This window comes from Talpa occidentalis, unplaced genomic scaffold (assembly GCF_014898055.3).
Source record: "Talpa occidentalis isolate TD23 unplaced genomic scaffold, MPIMG_talOcc4v2.1 talOcc4.10, whole genome shotgun sequence".
NCBI classification, from domain to species: domain Eukaryota; kingdom Metazoa; phylum Chordata; class Mammalia; order Eulipotyphla; family Talpidae; genus Talpa; species Talpa occidentalis.
In genome coordinates this window covers 90,707,803-90,725,720 of record NW_023600993.1, presented here as the reverse complement: position 1 = coordinate 90,725,720, position 17,918 = coordinate 90,707,803, and the positions used below count along the sequence as shown (strand labels likewise).

Below are 17,918 nucleotides of genomic sequence, written 5' to 3'. Positions count from 1 at the left end.
ATATTCCAGATGAGCCTGGAAGATCTTACCATATCAGAAAGAAAGGAAGAAGAAGGATAGTATCAAAAAGGCTCATAAGGCCTCCCTGGTGGCGCAGCGGTTGAAGCGCTGGTTGCGAAGCTGCCCGCAGCCTTCTGCAGCACCGGTTCGATCCCCGGCTGCTCCCCGGTCAAGGGGAGGTTAAACATGGCGCGCAGACCTCTCCTGCCGCCCGCTGCTCCCCTCAGCAGTGTACTTCGGCCTTTTATCTGCCTGCTCTGCTCCCCGCTCTGGCTCTGGTGAATTCTCTCACCCTCCCGCGCTTCTGACTGTACCAGTGCTTGTATAAATAAATAAAAAATCTTTAAAAAAAAAAAGTTTTAAAAAAAATAAAAAAAAAAAAAAAAAAAAAAAAAAAAGGCTCATAAGCTAACAAGAAGGTTGGTCGATGGTCAACATTTGAAATTTAATAGTAATAAAAAAAACTATAATGGATTGAAATACTGGTATTTTTAAATCCCTACATTCATACTGATACATGTATTCTTCCAAAAAGAAAAATCTATTTGTCATCTTTGGAGAAGAAACAAGTTTATCATTTTTAAAATTGGTAAACAAAGTGATTTTGCCAAAATATTCAAGCGAATCTGATCAAGCTAATTTGCAGGAAGTTCAGGAGAGAGACCAGTATGTTATTCAAAGCATGAGGATACAATCATCAAAGTCTAAACTACAGAAAATGATAGGTCAAGCAACACAGCTCCTTTAACAAGTAAGGGAAAAAACAGCATGGGGGTATACAGACGATGAGGGACTTAAAAGACATTTCAACCAATTGCAATATATGGATATTATTTAGATACTCACTTGAACAGATTAAATTTTTCTAAATGATGAGAAATTAGGAAACTTGAACACTGAGCACTGAGTGCTATTAAGGAATTACTATTCACTTCTAAAAGTATGATAATTGTATTGTGGTTGTGCTTTTTAAAAAGCCTTTGAAAGAAATCTGAAAGATACCCAGTCAATCCTCATATTTGCAGATTCCATATGTGCAAATTTGTCTACTTGCTAAAATTATTTCTAACTCCAAAGCCAATATTCGCAGTGGTTTTGCAATCCTTCACAGCTATGTGCATGCACAGAAAAAATTTCAGTTGCCCAGCACGCACATTCCCAATTGAGGTTGAACAAGGTAATGCTCAGCTTCTTGTTTGAGTTCTTGTATTATAGACAAGTGTCCATTTTGTGATTTGTTTAGTGCCATGTTTTTCTTCATGTTTGTTCTCTATCTTGGTGATTTTGCTATTTAAAATGGCCCCCAATAGTAGTGCTGAAGTGCTATCTAGTGTTCCTAAACACAAGGGCTATCTAATGTGCCTGATAGGGAAAAATCCGTGTGTTACATAAATTTTGTTCAGGCAGGAGTTACAGCACTGCTGGCTCTCTGCTCAGTGTCAAGGAGTCGACAATATATATCAAATCAGGCGTCAATAGACAGAACCACGTAAAACTAGGTTATGAATTGGTGGTTAGTTGATGAAAACAATGTGAGGGAGCAGAGGCTCACAGGAACCTATACCTTGAAGCAATAATTTAATATTTTCTAATTAATTCAGTATTTGTGGTGACTTTATTGACCATAACTATACTGCAAATAATGAAAATCATCTGAATTCTGAAATAGAAACTGATGAACTCATATGCTGGGGAGCTGCTTCAAAGTAACCTGAATAAGTTAGGGTGGCCATTAGTTGATGATTCCAAGATGAGTGATGGGCACATTAAGTTTTATTACACTGTATTTATTATACTCCCTCTACTTTTGTGTTTCAAATTTCCATAATAAAAAGTTATGACTCTCTTTCCAGGGGCGTAGGGAGGAACAACGTAGTACATGATGTATCTGCCATTTTGCCTAAATCTCTTTTCTATTTCAAGGATCACACTGAATTTCTAGCACTGAATAACATTACAAATGGGTCTGTTATCTCCTACATATTAACAAGTAATAATGAGTTTCATTTTGTTTTTAGTCTAAGGGTGAAAAGAAATCTTTGCAAGTCATTGGAAAGATCTATTTCTAAAAAGAATAAAATGCAAACTATTGTATCTACTTATTCATTCCCAAGTAACTATTTGGCATATACTATGTATGATAAAATCTCTGGTCTCTCTCTTTTCAGCCTGGAGAGTCAGCCAAAAGCTCTGTTCCACCTCTCAGCTGCCTCAACTGGATGAGAAAACTCCTGCAGGCTGAAGAAATTCAATTAATCTCTTTTTTTTTTTTGGTGGGACCCTCACCGGTGGCCGGGGACCGAAATGGTGCTGCAGAGGCTGCGGACAGCCTCGCAACCCAGCGCTCAACCGCTGTGCCATCTCTTTGAATACTATTCATCTCCCAGTTTCTACCCAATATTTCCTCATTATCTTGCTAGGTCTTCACTGTATACTTTTCAGTTGTTCAGTAAGAGACTTTGTGGCTGGATATTTGTTTATCCACATTCATAGCAGCAATTATCTGTAATAGCTAAAAGGTGGAAGCAATCCAAGTATATAGGAATAAGCGGATGAGTGGGTGAACAAATCAGTCTTAAAATGCTATTGTGGAAGGCCAAAGCCAGCAAGGTTATCAAAGTGATCCAGTTTGTATCATAGAGCACACCGGGCCATACCTGCCACGTATGTGACACCTCTTTTGTGTCGTTTACTGGGACATCCTCAATCCTGTCAATCACTGTGCCAGATTAGAACTTGAACAAGAGGTAGGCCAGAGGTTGTACAGACAGGAGACGACCCTAGCCTTAAGTATCTGAAGCTAAGAGAGCTTTTGTGGCAGAGGATTTGTGCTTCTCTTATTGAGACTTAAAAATGGAAAATAAGATCAATAAGCAGAAGATACAGAAAAACAGACTCCAGAGAGTTTGAAGAATTTGTTATAACTAATGCCTACAGAAAAGGAAGACACTTCCTTCTTACGTGAGTTTCCAGTCCTGGCCATGTGTAAGTGTTTACCAGACCTTTACATAGTCAAAGGGAATTACCTGCATTAAGTGGGAATTTGGAGCAGGAAAATTCACGGATCTCTTCCAACTCTGAGATCCTACCATCTGCTAGAAAGGTCAGTACTAACCCACACTCAGATATCAAGTAATTCCCTCAAATCGATAGGTGGTTAGATTAATAAAGATTTTGTGACTTTCTAAGAATTTGTTGCTATATCTCAAAATAGTTACATTTCAAGAACTAAAAATGAACACTGGGTTTAATTTCTAATTTCATGCAGGCTTCTTTAGTATCACAGTAAGCAGTCCATTAAGCTGTCAACTTGTTGCTTAAACCAAGTCATTACAGTTGGCACTCTACCTGACTAGGAAAGGAGAGTTTTGAAAAAAAAAAGGAGAACGGGTACTCAGGTAGGCAGAAACATTAGAGAACAGAGATGGGAAGAATGCGAGGCTGGTGTGCCCCAGTTTCCCACTAGAAGTCAAAATCCTTCCATTTTAGTCTATACCTATCAAACATTAGCAAAGTAAAACTGTATTTATTGGTAAATTTTAAATTTTCTGCTGAGTGATTACTTTATAAAATATGTCCTCTTTTTCCAATATGTGAGAATCTGAATTCTGTCATCTCTTCCTTTACCACAGCTCCAAGATGGGTTGCTTTCTTCCCTTTCCTAACCCAAGTTGAATTACTTCCATCTATCCTGCATCACCACAACAGAACTTCTGACAGTCAAAGGGATCCTAACATAATATAGGCATTATAGCATTTAAATAATTTCAGGTTTGATAAGGCCTAGAATTTTAAAAGGTGAAGTAGACAACAGTGTACCGATAACAATCACAGTAACAGTGAGAAAAATTAATAATACAATGACAAAGATTGGGCTGTTTTAACAAATTAAAAATCTTTCAAGCACCCTGTAACCAACAGGTAGGTGGCCACTCTGGATCCCCCTTAGAAGGCAGAGCCTTCTCCCTTCTCCAGAGGCAGATTCATGAAGGACTCCTTTAGTTTGTGTCAGGCATTTTCAAACGATGCAATGAAATACAGTGCAGACTTCAGATTATCCAAAGACTGGATAGATTTGATCTACCTGGAGCTTCCGAATCTCCCCAATTCTGTTCCCTTACTTTATCTGCTTTCTGAAGTGCCTTCTCTCTTGTTCCCCCCAAATATTTCCTTACTAGTCAGACACAACTACAAAAAACCAACAACCTAGAACAATAGCAAACAGCAGCGGGCATAAACAGTAACAGCACGTAATGTAAGGGATGGCACGAGACAGCAGACTCCCACATGCTAATAAAATCACATCAACAAACATGGCATTAGAAGTAATTCAAGGGCCTCCCCAGTGGCGCAGTGGTTGAGCGCTGGGTTGCGAAGCTGCCGGCAGCCTCTGCAGAACGGGTTCGATCCCCGGCCGCCAGCAAGGGTCCCACATGGCGCGACAGACCTTTCCTGCAGCTCTCGCTGCTCCCCTCAGCAGTATATTTCGTCAGTCTGCCTGTTCTGTTCCCTACTCTGGCTCTGGTGAATTCTCTCACCCTCCCAGGCTTCTGACTATACTCAGTGCTTGTATAAATAAATCTTTAAAAAAAAAAAAAAGAAGTAATTCAAATCCCATCAAATATTTCAAATATAAATCAGGCAATTCCTACCTACATAATTATGTGAAAAACTAATGGGATGAATATGTGCTAGCCCACGCCTCCCTATTTTACTTCATTTTCATTTTAAGCACAAGAGAAATGGAACAAACACTTTTTTCCCAGTTACCTGTTGTGTAAGACTGCTGAATGGCCAAACCTGTTGACATCATGGTGGAGATCAGGTCTGGGAAGCACGGACCAGCGATCACAAGCTAGGAGCAAGAAAAACACTTCAAAAGGGACTGCCATTCACAATCAGTTGGAACTGGCATTTTCTTTGAGAAGAAAGTTGCAGCAAGCATAGCCACACAAAATGCACCTCAGGTTTTCTATATCACATTGTTATTTCAGCAGCAGTGGGGCGTGGAAGGGACGCAGGACCACATGACAATCCTAATTAGCGAGTGGGCCGGACATCTACGATACCCACGTCACTCTCCCTGTCACCCATCACTTTTACCCACTAGAATGGTTTTAAACTTAAGCAAATTTGACATTCTTCAAAGCTTAGGTAAGTAGAACAAGTAGGTTTCATAACTATTTTCTACTCTTCTTTCTATGGATTTGCCCAAGCTTAGAGTTAAAATGGGGAAATAGAGGTGGAAAATTAAAACCAAAAACCATGTTTTCCAAGTATTGTCTAATTTTTTAAAAGTCTTTTCCTATATCCTCCAGATCTACTAACACTTTCTGTTGCTGACTTTACAGTGTTCCCAAGGGGCCAGTCTGGAGGTCCCACCTCAAAAAGGTTTTCTCTGACCTTCATGCCCTCGAGTTAAGGGATGCTTGTAAGTGTTCTCGCATATTCCCTCAGCAAGAAACACCCTGAATTGCATTGATAATTTGACTGCCTCTTTAACCGTGAGGCCAAGGGCTGTAACTTATTCATTTTATAATCCCCAGTGTACAAGCTTAGTGGCTGGCACATAAATGTCTATTGAAAACGAACATCTGATGCTATTTAAATAAAAGAACCTAGTATTTGTTTTGCATGAACAAATACTGCCCTCTTCTGGTCAACCATACTACCACACCAAAATTTGTAAAATTCCAGGTCAGAGTACACAGCAAGATTGTGTGAAACCAGTTTCCAGGGAGGGAGATAAAGCTGTATTGAAACCAATTTAACACAATGCTGGTGGTCATAATTACATAACACTAATACATAAGGCATCTGTAATACAGGAGAGTCAGTTACCTCAACTGCCCCGCAAAAATTATCATTCAGCCAATTAAAGGGAATAACAAAGAATTTAATATAAAAGTAATGCTTTTTAATCAATGTTCATTACCCAACACAATCTAAAAAAATATCTAACTCTTTCAAAGGGTTTATTCATTTATAATGGTGATATTTTCAGTTTCTTTTAAAATACTGCTTATAGACAAAAAAGATTCTTGAAGCTAAACTGTCTGGGAAACTTACCAATGTCGTAAACCATGAAATCTGAAGAGAAGCACTTGGCACCATGGCTCATGGATGTGTCATTATGTGTGTTTCCTCCAAACACCAGCATGGCCCCACTCACTATCACAGCTGTGTGCAAGTAACGGAAAAATCGGCTGTCCTTAAGAATGGTCCTTTTGAGTTTATTTAAAAATAATAAATATAAGGTTAGTCTCTTAGAATAATGATCATTTGCTAGTGCAAACAAACATTTTAACTTCAAACCCAAATGTGCAAACAGCTGCAGACTTTTCCTCATATAAAAGTCACTTTCTCGATAACAAACAAATGTAAAATCGTAAAGACCTATGAGAATTCTGACAAACTATATTATGAGCCTTAAAATTGTTCATAACCCTATGGCCCTACAATTTCAGCTTGTGAACTGAAATTATAGAATTTTAGATGAAAGATTACACATAAAACGTTATTAATAAGATATAATTTAGAAACCAAAACTTCCAATTTGTACAGACTCAGTGTACCCATATGATGGACTGTTACACAATCATTAAAAACAATTTTTATGATAGAACATAAAATGGTATTCATACATGTTCTCAAATATGTGAGGAAATGTGAAAAGGCAGATAAACCATTGCTTTGTAATGACATTACAAGTTGTTGAAATCTGCTTTACATACACAGTTCAGAGTGAGGGGAGCTCTAATCTGTTAGGTACTGAGACCACCTGTTTGATGGTTTCATAGAATGGTATCAGCTACTGACTAGAAGGATGACACACCTTACTCATCAAGAACAGGTTAAGTAGGTATAGCCTACTTAATTACAAAAATGTGAATAAATAGCTATGTAGAAAAATTTATTCCTTAGGATTCAGAAAGCTAAAATTTTTATCCTGAGTGCATAAAAACTGAAAATCAGTCAAAAAATACCAAGGATTTTCTAATCAACTTATTACAAAACCGTGAGACAAAGCAACTGCTAGCTACTTTATTACCTTCTGTTTATTTCTTGATTTCTCTATTTACAATGCTGAGCAGAAAAATCGGCTAGGTTTGAAAATCTAAATATAGCGCAGTATTCTCTACCAATTGCCTCTCCAAAACTCACACCTTAAAATGAAAGCTCAAGAAAAAGCACCCACCACATCTGCTTGTCCACATCATATCTGTAGAGGTCATCGGCAAGTCGGTATTTATTGGCACTGAAAGCCTTGTAGCCTCCGTGAACATACAGGGCCCTCGTCCTATGGTCATAAACACTGCTGTGGCCATAGCCTCCTTGGACAAGGGCACCATTGGTGTGTAATATGCTCCATGTGTTCTTATCTGGAAAAAGCAAACAAAGGCAAAAATTGCAGGCTCTTCGCTAACACTTAAAATATCCAAAAAGCTTAGGACAAGAAAAGAGATTTCAGGAGACTTGATACAAACAACTTTTTTCTAAAAGTCTTTTTATTTTTAAAGGAAAGCCACCTAAAAATCTTGTAACAAAGCCAGGTGGCCAAAAGCCCACCTTTAATGTTCTGATGTTCTAATATGCCTTGTGGGAAAAGAATTACAGTAAATTTAAGTCTTTGATGCCTCCCAATTGAACACTTAATTTCCCATGACCTTTAGAGGCCAATACACAGATGTACTTCATAAGCCTACTTCCTCAAAATATCAATTATAGCTGGTGTACCTACGCCACAATAACAGATCTAATAGTTTAACCAAAGGAAGATTACATATTCCAGGGAAATCACACCAGTCTCTAAAGGGCTATCCAAATAGATTTTCTCCAGAATACTTATTTTGAACCATTTTAGTTTATTTATTTAATTTTCAACACCCACAGCACGTTAGTGCCATCTCTGGCTCCTTGCCAAATTAAGACTTGCCAAATAGCTATCACAGTATAGCATCAATAATCTAGATTTTTTATTGGCAATACATCAATGTTAACCGCATTTCAGGATAAAAGTACTGAATCAAGGTTAGGTGAAATCTGGCTAAACAGTCAAAAGGGTAAAGGCTTTAAATCTGACATTCAAAAAATATCCACTGGAAAAAAAGAAACCTACCCAAGTCATATTCCTGCACATTGCTTATATATCCATAGAGAGGGCAGTGACCAAAGATGACCAGCATTACCACGCGGCCAGTCTTCAGCATGACGATATGGGCCGAGTGTCCCACCACCGCATACTGTTCCTTTGCTTTCGGCGTCAGCATCATCCATGACTCATTGTGAATATGAAATACTCTCAACTCATTGGTCACATTTCCCGTTGAATCAATTTTTCCTCCATACATGTAAATTTTATCCTAGAAAACAATGTAAACAAAATTCTAAAAAATATCCCTGAGAATAGAAAGGATCAGTCCAAATTATCAATATTATTCTTAGCTTAAAAAGTGTTAATGAAATGCACCTTTCAGTAAATTATTGGGAAAAGGAGCAAATAAAATAAATCACATTCTACATCTCTAATACCACCACCTTTCTTGGGTTTCCTCACAGAAGATCTTTTACGATATAAAATGACCTAGAAAAATGAAGCTGAAAAGTTCTCACATCCTACCAGAAGCCACAAAAACAAGGAAATGAAAGTGATTATTCAGTTATATTGCAATGTGGCTATTCTTGACAAAACTTGCTAAACATTAACTTTTAACCTCTTAGTACCACAATCATATCCCAGTATAATTTCAGTCTAAGATTTAAAATCTCGTAGGTTCAATTAGTTTCAACTTTAATTTCCACCTGTAACTTTGCTAGTTATATGCCCATTCAAAATAGAAAGATTTCTCCCAACTTAAAAACCAACACTGAAGTCAAAATCAGAGAGAGAGAAAGTGGCATGGTGATTGCCTGTGCTGGGGGGTGGGGAGTTACTGTTTTAATGGACACAGAGCTGCAGCTTTACAGGATTAAAGAATGCATTTTATACCACTGAAGTGTACACCTAAAAAATGGTTAAGATGGTCAACATTGCACTTTATACACACACACACCACAAACACACACATATATATATTTCACCATTAAAAATTTGAGGAAAGGGCCTCTCCGGTGGCGCAGCGGTTGAACGCTGGGTTGCGAAGCTGCCCACGGCCTCTGCGGCACCGGTTCAATCCCCGGCTGCTCCCCGGCCACCGGAGGAGGGTCCCACATGGCGCACAGACCTCTCCTGCTGCCCGCTGCTCCCCTCAGCAGTGTACTTCGGTCCTTCTGCCTGCTCTGTTCCCCGCTCTGGCTCTGGTGAATTCTCTCACCCTCCCACACTTCTGACTGTACCCAGTGCATGTACAAACAAACAAACAAATAAATAAATAATAAAAACATGCCTCTATAAAAATAAATAAATAGATAAAAAAAAAATTTGAGGAAAAAAATCTCAACACAATAGATTTTCATCTACATAATGTGAAAAGTGAGTGTGGAAAAGCTGAGTTTCTAGTTTAGTACCATAGCAGACATTTTACCTTGTGCAATGCTAACGAATGGCCGTATCTGCCAACCACATTGTTCACAGAATGATTCAGTGTAAGCCACTCCCTAGAAGCAAGGTCATACCTACAAAATAAACAGATTATGTTTTTGAGATGACAAAACAGGAAAAAAAAAAACACAACAGATTACAAAACAGAATAGGTCATATTCTTTCATTTGTGATAAAATCAGTGTGAAGATGCTCATTAAATCTGCCATAGATATTGGGAGGTACTCTGGCAAAACCTAAACTTATCTAGGTTTCCTGGATCATGTGAGAACTCAGGAAGATGGGGGCTGTGTTACACAGAACAGCGTTGGGACAAGAAAGAAAGAAAACCTGCAGCAAAACCTAACACTGCCAAAAACCTCCTCTACACATGGTCCAAAATCACTTGAAGTTTGCATTATACTCCAGGGACTTAAATGTTCATTACCATAGCTTTCCTTTCATTAAAGACATGTACCAAAAAAGGAAGACTAATTAATAAGTAAAAGAAAATTCCTGACCTTTCATTTTCTTTAACTGATTTCTAAAAAATCCTATTTTCAAGAAAACTAGAACGTCATTATAGCATTTCAACTATACTATGAACATATTTGAAGATCTTTAAAATATAAAAATGCCCAAAAGACAATCATTTATACTCTTACACTGCAGTATTAATCACAATCAATATTTTAGATTATTCATTGTTTCTGAGGAAAACACCACTATCGATTTTCAATTGAAATCTGAACATTTTGGGTCTCATGACATGAAACTCTAGATCTTATTTAAGTCTTCTATTATAGCAAGGCTCCTCTGATATCACCCCAGTGGGGAGGAGGGAGGTTAACTCATAACTGCTGTTAAGCTAAGCAGGAGCTAAAATTTAGGCTCTATGTGACCTCCACTGATGTCTTGGGTGGGAAAGACCTCCTTATTTCTTAGTGGAAAGGAAAGTCCTAGCTCCCTAATGGCCTTCTCTGACACTGTCCTGGTGGGGTTGGGAGGAGGCCAGTGGGAATGTCTCACTAAGTCCTTGCAAGGGTGGAAATCTAAATTCTATGCTCACTCTTTGCTGGCAGGGATGGGTGGGGCCAAGTTCTGTGGTCTTTGGCTGGAGTAGAGAGGTTATTGTCTAAAAGCTTTGTCTTGCTAAGTTGTCCCTTTCCTTGCCCTTGAACTAGAGACAGCAGGTTTTTCTTGGGGCTTTTTCAGCATGGGCTGAGTTTTCCAACAAGTCTGAGCTATATGACATAAAGAGAAAAATCTTCAAACGTACCATTATGTCATTCTTTGAGTCCCTAGGGACATAATCAGATTGCCTTCTTCCTTCTACCTTCCAGAGTTTTCTCATCTTTGTTTTATATATAATGTACAGGGTTTTTAACTGTACTTACAAAGATTAAGGGAAAGTGACATTCATTTCTTTATGATTTAAAAAAAATTCCTTTTTTATATTTTATTTTTAAAGGTGTATCTGCTGTAGTTTATTCTGCATTCCTTCTTGGTTTGTTTTCTATTTTGAAATTTTAAAATCCCGTCTCCTTTGTAAATTTTTCTAGTTCTGATAATGTTGTTCTTTCACATCCTATATCATTTTCTTATTGCATATCAGCTGATCTCAGAGTACTAAGTATAATTTTAATCAGTTTTGTGAACATATTTTTCTACTACATGTTCATGTATGGAGTGATGTTATTCTACTCCTTATTCTCTTTTTTCTTGTAATAACTTTCTATGCAATTTGAACTTGATATTTTTCTTGGTATTTATTCAATCTTAAGTAAAATTATTTTTCCCTGAACTTTACCAGGGGAGGCTTGGTTTGGGTGAGTTTTTCTAATTTCTTAGCTCTCTTCTGTTGCTGCAATGTAGTGTTCAAATACATACAGTTGTCTTGTTAAAGATCTCTTGGCTCCGCTCCACTCCCTAAATGTTATCTGGAGTTTCTTTTACTTTGTCTCTACTGCCCTTGTCCTGTTCAATCTGAATTCTATTCCCAGAAGCTTCTCCTCAATGTGCAACTTTGTCTTCAAAGAGAGTTTGGAGGTTCTGAGCCCTTAAACTCATCCCACCACCAGACTATGCAAAAACCTTTCCAATTCCAGCTGCTATTCAGTTGTTGGTTGCTCTATTGCTCCCCTTTGCTTATTCCTGTATAGATACCATAACACACAGGTCTTAGAGTCAAGGGTTTAGCCCCACCCCTTTGTGTAGATTCCTTCTGGCCAAGTTTTGCTATAGATGTTGCGCATGTGGTTTTTAATCCTAGATAATCCTAGATTATCTTGTGTGTTTTCCTGTCTATATCTGGGGGGAAATTCATAAACTGTGCCACATTTCCAGAATCTCTTAAAGAACAGATGCTGGTTTTTTATTCCTCAATAATCTTCATTAATACAAAATGCTTAGAAAGAATTTCCAGGTCACAAATCAACACAACTGTTCATAAAAGTCTCTCAAGTCAATTACCAGAGTTAATTCCACAGGGACAACATACATTCTCCTTTCAAGATTAGCAGCATGAAACCAGCAATAGATGAAGAACCCTGGGAAGTATCAGACAATGCCATACATTCTACTAGCAAGCTCTAAATTCTTAACATTTGACTATAGAAATACAATTAAGAGATGAAGAAATACCTTATGTATCTAGAACCTACTATGTATACCTAACATCAACAATACAAAATAACAAAACAGCAAAAAAGATTAACTATTGCTTGTTACAATACTGATTTTTTGTGGTTCCCAATTTCAAAAGCAAAGACTATATCAAAACAGTCTAGAACACCACAACAAAATATTAACATGGATTTTCCTCAGGTAGTGGAATTACTGATGACTTCTTTTTGTTCTTCTTATCACTATAATAAATTTTCAAAATAGAGAACTAAGCTTCTTGCAAAAACATTTAAAGCAACTTACGCTAGAACCATGTTGTAATCTGAGTGGTTGAACATATATCCTCCAACAACCCACATTATATTTCCATTGACCACAGCTTTATGAGAGGCTCTGGGGAGCTTTAGATTAGAATATTCCTCCCGAGTCCAAAATGACTGGTTAGCTGGTATAGGAATTGAACATCCAGGACCTAATAAAACATTATAAATTAGCTTCACAAAATGCAGTTTTAAATCTTTTGGATTTCAAATTTATTCATGTAAATGTAACAAATATCTGAAGAATACTGTATTTCATTTAGCATGTAAATGTCCAACAAAGTGTTCTAATATGTGCCTTCAATTTACTCAAGCTAGTGACCAAGGATGATCCCTGATAAAATTCAAAATCATATGCTAATGATGGCCTGAGCATATCCAGTTTAGGATTTTTTGGTAATGAAATACTTGCTTAAGCAATACTCGAAGGACAGAGCAGACAATGGAATGATTAATTCAAATGAAAGGCTAAAATGTAAAAATGTGTCCTGGGAGTAATAACACAAACTATCCATTTCCTGGAAAATCAAGACACTCCTTTTGGGGAGGGTTGGCCGCTGCTGCAACATTTGTACAGTAGAAGGTACTCAAATACTTCAATTTTTTTAACTCCTTAATGTAAGCCAAATGAACAAACTGAAGCATTTAAACAAGCACACTTCCTCTCAAAATAGGTATCCCAAGGAATGGGTAAAGGTATAAAGAAAAAAAAAAAATCACTAGATCAGTAAGAGCTGTCATCACCCAGTCCTTTAAGAATTTGCTAATGCTTCTTTAATAATCTATATCTGTGGATAATTCCTTTAGCTGACAGCTTGAGGATTCTACTGTATAAATAACTCCAATTTTCTCTCAATTTATAGAAAGCTTTTGAGGAGATACTATTACTGTCAGCTCTTGTCCCACCCTCCCACCCCCCAACTTAGTTTTCCTCTGTCTTCTTATGGCTGAAACCAAGTTCTCCAACTTTTATGAATGAATTGCAAAGAATGTCAAGTCCCTCCACAATTCTCAAGAGACCGCAGTCCCACATCTACAAAACTCAAGATTTGTAAGAAGCTCAATCTTTATTGAGATTTAGCTTACTGAGGTAACTTAAATGCTACCTGACTAACATAAATGGTTTAAGTGCTAGGAATACCACAAATCTATAATTTATTCAACTAGGAACATCCTGTAAAGGGAAAGTAAAAAAATGGAAGATGTTCTTACCCTGCCACCCTGAGTAACAGGAGCATCCTCTGCCATCACCTGATTCACAGATGCCTCCAAGAGGAAAACCACAGTGATTTACACATTGAGGAATGTCACATGCTTCACCTTTCCAGTTTTCAGAACATTCACATTGAACAGTGTTGCTGCTATTGCTGATCTTACATTCTCCTCGGCCTGAGCAATTGTTTGGACACATGTCAAAACTATAAAAACAGTGGTGGGGGGGGTGGTTAAATCAACACGAAGCAACACTTCAATTAATTTAGCAAAACTTCCTCCTACACAGGGTTTAAGGATCTCACTATCTCTGTAGTTCATTCACAAGCATAACTGTAGTACTTACCATTCAGCCTAAATGGGGTCATTCAACATTACAGAGCTTTGGTACATAATAAAATTAAATCAACCCTGTGGATTCTCACAAGAAGAGACATGTTAAAGAAATTACAAGGAAAGAAGAGATTCTTGCAAAACTGTCTGGGCTTAGATTCTCAAGGGTGAGATGAGTATCCTATTCCTGGCAGCTCACAAGAGATGAACATTACAAAATTGCCAAATGCACGCTTGCAAATTTGGGAAGGAAAAAGCTAAAACAGTGCACTTCATCCTCATGGTACATATCCCTTAAGACTATTGCCGGGGTTGGTGTATTCAACATTTCTTAGTAAGTCTAGCTACTCATATCAGATGGGAGAAAAGGGAGGGCCAGTTTAATACAGGAGGTTAATTATAATGTGCTTCATAATACCGTGACTTAAGATAACTTACTGATAGCACTTTGAAAAGACATAATTCAGATTTTTTAAAAGGGAAATGATTGGACTATCAAGATACTTTATAGATTTCTTCTAAGGTCTATAAAGAGAACTAAAAAGAAAATTTTAGCAAGGCATATCAGAAAATTAAAAATCAGTTATATCAAGTTAATAAAATTCCATGCCTATATCCAAATATCAGTTTATACTACTAAAATTTTATAAGTTTAAAGTATTTTTATAATCTGTAATTATAATAAATGTGTATGTCTACTTTTCAACACCCAGTAAGATTAAATGAAAAAGAATAATTTTCTAATCCTAAAACAGTTTTAAAGACCTTATTACTATGAGTATTCATTTAAAAAGTTGAGTGACATTTAATTTTTCACATTTAATTTTTTTTTAAAGATTTATTTATTTTTATACACGAACTGGGGTACTGGCCAGAGATGCGGAAGGGTAAGAGGATTTACCAGAGACAGAGTGGGGAACAGAACAGGCAGATGGACCAAAGTACACTGCTGAGGGGAGCAGTGAGCAAGACAAGAGAGATCTGCCCCATCATGTGGGTATCATCCTGGCCGGCCGGGAATTGAACTAGCGCTGCAGAGGCTGCAGACAGCTTCACAGCGCTGTGCTCAACCCACTACGCCACCAGGGAGGCCCCATTTTATCTTTTTTATTGAGTATAATTGACACATAAAACAATGTTTTAGTTCTAGGTGTACATCACAAGGACTTGCTATATGTATATATTGCAAAATGATTATAAGTTTAGTAAACATCACCACATAGTTATATTTTTTTTTCCTTGTGATGAGAACTTTGAAGAGCTACTCTCTTAGCACTGCTACATATCAAAATGACCAGACAGGCAGCAGCAGCATCACCCAGATGCTGAGACTGAGAAAAACAGTTTCAGGCCATGGCTCTGCTGAACTAGGGGTTAAGTTCAAGAACCCATGTCTTAACAAGCCCCCCAGGAGGTTCCTATGTATGTGGTGTATGAAAAGCCCTGATTTACACCTGTATCGCCTGTCTCCCCATCTTCAGAGCCAAATTTCTTCACAGAGTATCCCACTCTCAATGCCACGAGTTTCTAATCTTCCATCCTAAACTTCCACAGCAGGCCCCTGACTCCACCCACTCCAGTTAGGGCCACCTAGGGCTTGCTCTGCTTCCTTAGCCTCACAGCTGTCAGTTTCCTCCTTCTTGAAACTCACTTCTCTGTGCTTCTATGACAACAAAGCACACAAACATTCCTCTGCCCCTCAGCTGCCTCTACTGCCCCTCTCCCTACTGTTCATAAGCTCCATAAGTCAGTCACACACTGTCCATGTGCCAATGATTCTCAATGACATCCTGACAACTCTTCTGAGCCCCAGATCCTAGTATTATGTCCTGGTTAGACAGCTACATTAATCCAACCAAACTCATCAGTCCATCCCTCAACCCAGCCTGTGTGCTACTGGTGTCATGAAAAATCACCGGCTAATACTGTGATAAGTTGCCTATGTGGCTACATCACAAACCCAATCAAGACAGAGACAACTTCGAATAGGCCTAAAAGAATCCTGAATTGGGCCTCCCTGGTGGCACATGGGATTAAGCACCATACTATGAGGTGATCCCTGGCCAGGCAGGGAGAAACCCACATGGCGAGGCAGACCTCTCCTGTCTCGCGCGCTGCTCCCCTCAGCAGTGTATTTCAGTCAATCTGCCTGTTTTGTTCCCCATTCTGTCTCTGGTGGAACCTCTCACCCACTGTATCTCTGGCCTGTGCCCAGCTCTTGTATGCATAAATAAATAAATCTTTAAAAAAAAAAAAAAAGAATCCTGAGATCTCAAGAAAATGGACAGAAAATAAACAGGAGTTTATTTTCCAGGAGTTGGCAAACTTATCATGTAAAAGACCTAATGGTAAGTATATTAGGCTCTGTGGGTAACACTAGTTATCACAGATTCCCTTGCTGATGGCATTTTATGAACTGAACTATTATGAAAATAAAACGTTCTTAAGAGGGAAAAAAGAAGATAAAAGAATCCTCTCTTTCCAACAAATTCCAAAAGCTGTGTAGTCTAAATTTCCTTTGTAACCTCAACTAAGTTATCATCAATGATCAACTACTGAGTACAAACTACTATTTGTTGAACTGTACTCAGCAATTCATGTTTCCACTCACTAGCTGGAAAATACTTCTCTCTTCCAGAAGCTCAACTGCAAAAGGACCTGGGGTGAAAAGGTCCCACCACTTTGATGACTTCTTTTACCTTTTCCTGATACTTTCGTCATTTATAAAAGGAGTAGAAAAGCAATGCCCATACCTCATGGAGTTTTTAAAAGAATGCCACATGAGAAGATCCATGCAAACTGCTTAGTACAATGCCTGGCACATGGTAAGCCCTCGATGTATTTTAGTCACTATGACTTAAATACAGTCTGTTGAGTAAATCTCGTGTATTATGCATAAATATCTTACTTGTACGTGATATTAAATCCAGTCAGATTATAGGCAGCATCACTGAAGAAATGTAGCAGGGCATAACCTGAAGTGGCAACAACCTCGGGCACAGTCTCGTTGCCATCTCTCTCCGGAACGATGAGGCCGCTGAAATGAAAGCACACTTCTTACAAAGGGAAGCACAGTCACAGGCACGTCCCATGGTGATACACAAATTCAGAATGGGAATTCAACTTTACAATTTAAAAATCCACTTCTGGGAAGAGGGGCGAATTCTGTGACAAATGCCCGGTGCTACGCCCCTAGTTCTGGAGGCGCCAGGGATGAGATCTAACGCTTCTGTCAGGCTCTTCTTTATTCCGAAAGGACTGTATTTCTAATGAGATTCAAAATCAATGGCCCTATTCTTTTTTTAATTTAATAAAACTTTTTATAATGCTCCTTTGAAAAACTGAGTAAACCTCCACCATCACAGAGCGTAGCAAACTTTACGAGCTCATGAATGCCAAATACATGCTGCTAAAAGACATGAAAGGCTACAATAACAATAAAAAAGCTTGATAAACAAACACCTAGAATCCCAACATATTAGGATCCTAATTCATTTTGCCTTATACCATATCACATCCTCTATTCTATTTTACAAGTAATATACCACAAGCATTTCCAATGACATTAAAAGCTTCTTGAAGCTTTGAGGATCTCGGTCAGAGTCTAATACACTGTTGTGTTTGTTGGGTTCCTGGAGAAGGAGAGAATTACTGAGTCATAGGCCTAAACAATGGCTTTCAGGCTCTTGATCCAGAATACCAACTTGCTTTCCAGAAGAGATATGAAATCCTGACTTGAAATTCCATCAATTGAGAATAAAAGGGTTCATCCCACTCCTGTCGGCAAAGAATGCCAGTTCTATTTTGGTTTTGCTAATAAATAAGTGAAAGTGATTTTTAAATTGTAGTTTTGAGTTTCTGCATATTCCTGAAGTTAATCATTTCTTCCTCTGTTTACCTGCCTTTTG

General features: G+C 38.1%; 1 protein-coding gene across 3 annotated transcripts in view; it reads right to left on the bottom strand.

Annotated features, from left to right (window-relative positions):
* The window catches only part of ATRN (attractin), a 112,618-nt gene that overhangs the window by 58,742 nt on the left and 35,958 nt on the right, over positions 1-17,918 (bottom strand). For all 3 annotated transcript variants that reach the window (XM_054697521.1, XM_037498292.2, XM_054697514.1), the window contains exons 4-11: positions 16,919-17,047; positions 13,678-13,883; positions 12,449-12,617; positions 9,525-9,615; positions 8,120-8,363; positions 7,199-7,382; positions 6,070-6,224; positions 4,771-4,855 (exon numbers count right to left, since the gene is read on the bottom strand). In XM_054697521.1, coding sequence (XP_054553496.1) covers positions 4,771-4,855; positions 6,070-6,224; positions 7,199-7,382; positions 8,120-8,363; positions 9,525-9,615; positions 12,449-12,617; positions 13,678-13,883; positions 16,919-17,047 — 1,263 coding nt within the window. The remainder of the gene's footprint in view (positions 1-4,770; positions 4,856-6,069; positions 6,225-7,198; positions 7,383-8,119; positions 8,364-9,524; positions 9,616-12,448; positions 12,618-13,677; positions 13,884-16,918; positions 17,048-17,918) is intronic.